Source organism: Frankliniella occidentalis, unplaced genomic scaffold (genome assembly GCF_000697945.3).
Source record: "Frankliniella occidentalis isolate FOCC.00 unplaced genomic scaffold, Focc_3.1 Scaffold7, whole genome shotgun sequence".
Lineage (NCBI taxonomy): Eukaryota > Metazoa > Arthropoda > Insecta > Thysanoptera > Thripidae > Frankliniella > Frankliniella occidentalis.
The window spans coordinates 1,366,656-1,370,241 of NW_026267137.1; the positions used below are offsets into that span (position 1 = coordinate 1,366,656).

Below are 3,586 nucleotides of genomic sequence, written 5' to 3' on the forward strand. Positions count from 1 at the left end.
ACTAAATCAATTTTAAAAAATCATACAAAAAAATCAGGGTACTGTCCAGTAGATCTTATTTACCTTCCTGGTGAGGAGTAAGCTATTTCTTTTTTTTCTTTTTTTTTACCGGGTAGGGGGAGTTGGGTTTGAGCATTTCGACGCGTCCTATCAACAATATTCTATCTACGGAGCGTCGTTTCCAAAATCGCACGCCTGCAAGCGGTACAGTATAAGCAAAATAAAGGAAGGGGTCTGTGGACCACCCTGTAGGTCGAGCCAGTTCTCTGTCACCACCTTATAGATGTCGACCTTGTTGGCTGATTCACTATACGCACTTCTCTGGTTATATTGTACCGCACTCCTCCATGAGGGTGGGTTCCTACCCGATCGGGCCATAAGGCGCCATGGTCAGGGACGATGATGGGCAAGCTCACTCGCTCGTACGCACGGTACAGCGTAACTTACACAAAAGCGCGGAGTAAATCAGCCACTCGTTTACCCGTTACAAGATGGGTGATCTGCGTCGTCCTTTTTATTTTATTTTCTGGTTACACTGTATACCAGTTTCTTGCGCGCTGATGGGAGTTTGCTGCTGCTGTGCTCGCAAGGTGTGCATACCGGTTTAATATTTGTTTCCCTGACATTTTCTTTTAACTCTAACCTGTTTGTCTCGAACACTTTTCCACGTGAGTATATGCACGTAGCACGCCTGACTTTTTTAACAGGGAACTTACTTCTAGTGTAAATATTGAATAATTTTGTAGGACAAGCTGTATTGCAGTTAAAACTGTAGGTGACCATGGAGTGCGTCCGACACATCAAGGTGCCAGCTATAACCCAATGACGGACACCCCTTTTGTAGGCCTACTACACTTATTACTGTCGGATACATGGTATACACTTTCAACTGTCGCACACGTGCTGTCCAACACGTATAACTGCAGTACACCTTGCTCCTATACTTATAACTGTAGGATACCATTTTAGCAATTAAACTATTTGTTGATGAATATGTATTATCCGGCACCTAACCTCCTAACCTCACTTTGGTAATCACTAACATTCTACCGCGAAAGGATTTGTGAATTAAGTTACATACGTGCGTCACAAAAGCAGAGCGCGGCGGAAAACGTATACAAAATAGGAAAGGAATAGTAAACTAGCATATACGAACCTTTACTTCCACCTGCTGACCTGCTTCAACTTAATCTTCTCGTCCAAACTGTGCGGAGACCGACTTGGGGGGCATTCCCTATCTCATAGCCTTCTAAAGGGGTGCTTGTTTACCTAAACAAGAAGGGTTGCCAACTTAACGCTGTACTAGAGTGACTAGAGTAAAATGCTCACAGTTTGAGTAAATGTGTCTTGGCCAGTATTTTTTTTATTGTTTTTTATTTTTTCCAACATTTCTGAGATCTTGGGAAAAAATCCGGAAAAATCGTACTATTTCCGATGATTTCCCGGAAGATATTTCGGCTTTCAAATCCCTAACAGGCCTACATGGTACTGCATTTAAAAGTGTGATACTTGAGTTTCCAGAGTGGGACAGGGACGTGCGTGTCTTGCATACGCGACAGTTTCGGTGATGGAAAGCGGATGACACCATTTACATCACGGTAAGACAAGACAACCAAGCTCCGATCAAATCAATGTTATATTCAGTTAAGGATTCTGGTGCTCCGGGTGACTTCGGGTCAACTCTCTCCGGAGAGGTTCGGGTAGAGTCCGTGATGCCAGATTAGGTTAGGTTTCAGTTTAAATCGTTTAAATCAGAGTTAACGCTCTTGAAGGTAAACCGTAGTATGGTGTTTCGCTGTAAAACGTCTAAAAGTCCCTTTAAAAGCGAAAATTTATTGTCATTAGGTCGACTACACGACCGTTGCCGCCACACTACGACACGGAGGCGCGGCTAAGGTAACCGTGTGACCCGCATCCCAGGCTTGGCCGACGGCAGCTGCCGCGTGTTATTTCACTCACGGCAGTACACTGTCATACAGAGGTCAGGCCGCGGTCTGCGCATCAAACATCTGATTATTATTCCTATGATAACCACTAGTAGTTTCTCCTGGGCCATTTTAATATTTTTAAATATCCTTTTACCACACAATATGCGACGAGAAAGGGTGCAGGATACGAAACAGCGGAAGTGGTGAAAGGGGGGGGGGAGAAGGCGAGTGCAGATAGTGAGCCGGTTTGTAAGGGAGGGAAGAGGGAGGGAAAGGAGAGCGGGGTGCGGCCAGGAGGGTAGGGAGGGGTGGGTGCCACGGGCGGCGGGGTGGGTGGAGGGAGGGGTCGATGCTCGTGGCATGACGTCACGACCGAATCAGCTGAGGAAAGCATTGTAAACAAAATCCTCCACGTGTCTTGCACTGTTGATCGGCTGAGCACAAGTAAATTTGCCTCGCCGCAAGGTTCAGTTTGACGTCGCCATTGCATGGCAGTCGTGCCTCCCAAGTCTCGCTCCATTAAAGTTATTCTCTCTTTAAAAATGACTTAGTGAGCTAGCGTAAAGACTTGACTTTTAACAATGGCATTTTCGTATGTGGTTATCGAATCGTCATGCATTTCCAGAGGTGCAAAGTCCAGGTCCGAGCTCGCTTCACGTACTCATGTCTCTGTGACACCCGCCTCGCGCCTGTGGCGAGGAGCGCCCTGCCCCGGCCGTCCACTCTGTCAACCGACTGGGAGCCCTTTAGACCTCGGCCCTCGCTCGGCCCCGGCCGGCCGGCCTCTCCAGTCCTGGAGAGCTCCTGGAACTGGAGGTGGAGGGGCGCCGCGAGGGCGGAGGGGGAGGCGGGGCGCCCGACGCGGGGGCGCGGGGGCGCGGGGCGCCAGCGCGCGGGTAACCATGGCGACCGGGCCCCACGGCCCACGGCGCAGCGCAGCGCGCCCCGGCCCGGCGCCGGGAGAGCCCCTCGAGGGGAGGGGGAGGGGCGCAGCAAAACAACGGGTACCAGGAGGGATGCTGGGCCGGGGGCGGCCGTGGTGCTGCGCGCAGCCATGGCCGCCGCTCACTCTGCGCCCAGGACCGCGGGGAAGTGGGTCGCGCACTAGGAGGGCACGTCCTACGTCCTCGCCGTCGTCATCGCCGTCCTGACCGGGAGACAGCAGCCCACTACTTTGCACTCGCTAACACTCGCTCACCTCCAGACGTGCTCGTTGGTGACGTAGGCGGGCAGGCCGGGGTTCCAGGGGATGTCCGCCGAGGGCAGCGTCAGCTGCGGGAGTTGCGGCAGCTCCAGGCTGGGCATGATGCTCCTGCCGGCCCTGGAGAGAGCCCTGCTGGCGGCCCTGCTGCGCGCCGGCACGCTGTTGTCCTCCGCGCGGCGGCCTGGCCTCGTCTCGCCCGCCACCACACCCCCGCGCGCGCGGCCCCGTCAACGTCGGGATCCTGGCCGGCAGGACGCGTTGCCCGACACCGTGGCAGAAGGGCGTCGCAGGACGCCTCCAGGACGTCGCAGGACGTCACAGGACTTGCAGAAGGCTCCACCTGAGTTGTCAGTCCGTCGCCGCCATACTCTCGACTGGCGGCCGTGGAGGCGCCGGCACGGCCCTGCGCATGCGCCCGCCGATCGATGCGGCGCACCGAGCCACCCCTGCGCCC

At 53.7% G+C, this 3,586-nt stretch overlaps 2 protein-coding genes across 3 annotated transcripts in view; one reads left to right on the forward strand and one right to left on the reverse strand.

The window, feature by feature from the left end:
* Positions 1 to 3,506, reverse strand: part of LOC113209263 (SPRY domain-containing SOCS box protein 3) — a 72,938-nt gene extending 69,432 nt beyond the window's left edge. The window contains exon 1 of the mRNA XM_052273306.1: positions 3,127 to 3,506. Coding sequence (XP_052129266.1) covers positions 3,127 to 3,233 — 107 coding nt within the window. The 5' untranslated portion in view covers positions 3,234 to 3,506. The remainder of the gene's footprint in view (positions 1 to 3,126) is intronic.
* The window catches only part of LOC113209536 (uncharacterized), a 37,105-nt gene continuing 35,378 nt past the window's right edge, over positions 1,860 to 3,586 (forward strand). For both annotated transcript variants that reach the window (XM_026427100.2, XM_052273725.1), the window contains exon 1: positions 1,860 to 1,943. The gene's annotated coding sequence lies outside the window, so the exon portion shown is untranslated. The remainder of the gene's footprint in view (positions 1,944 to 3,586) is intronic.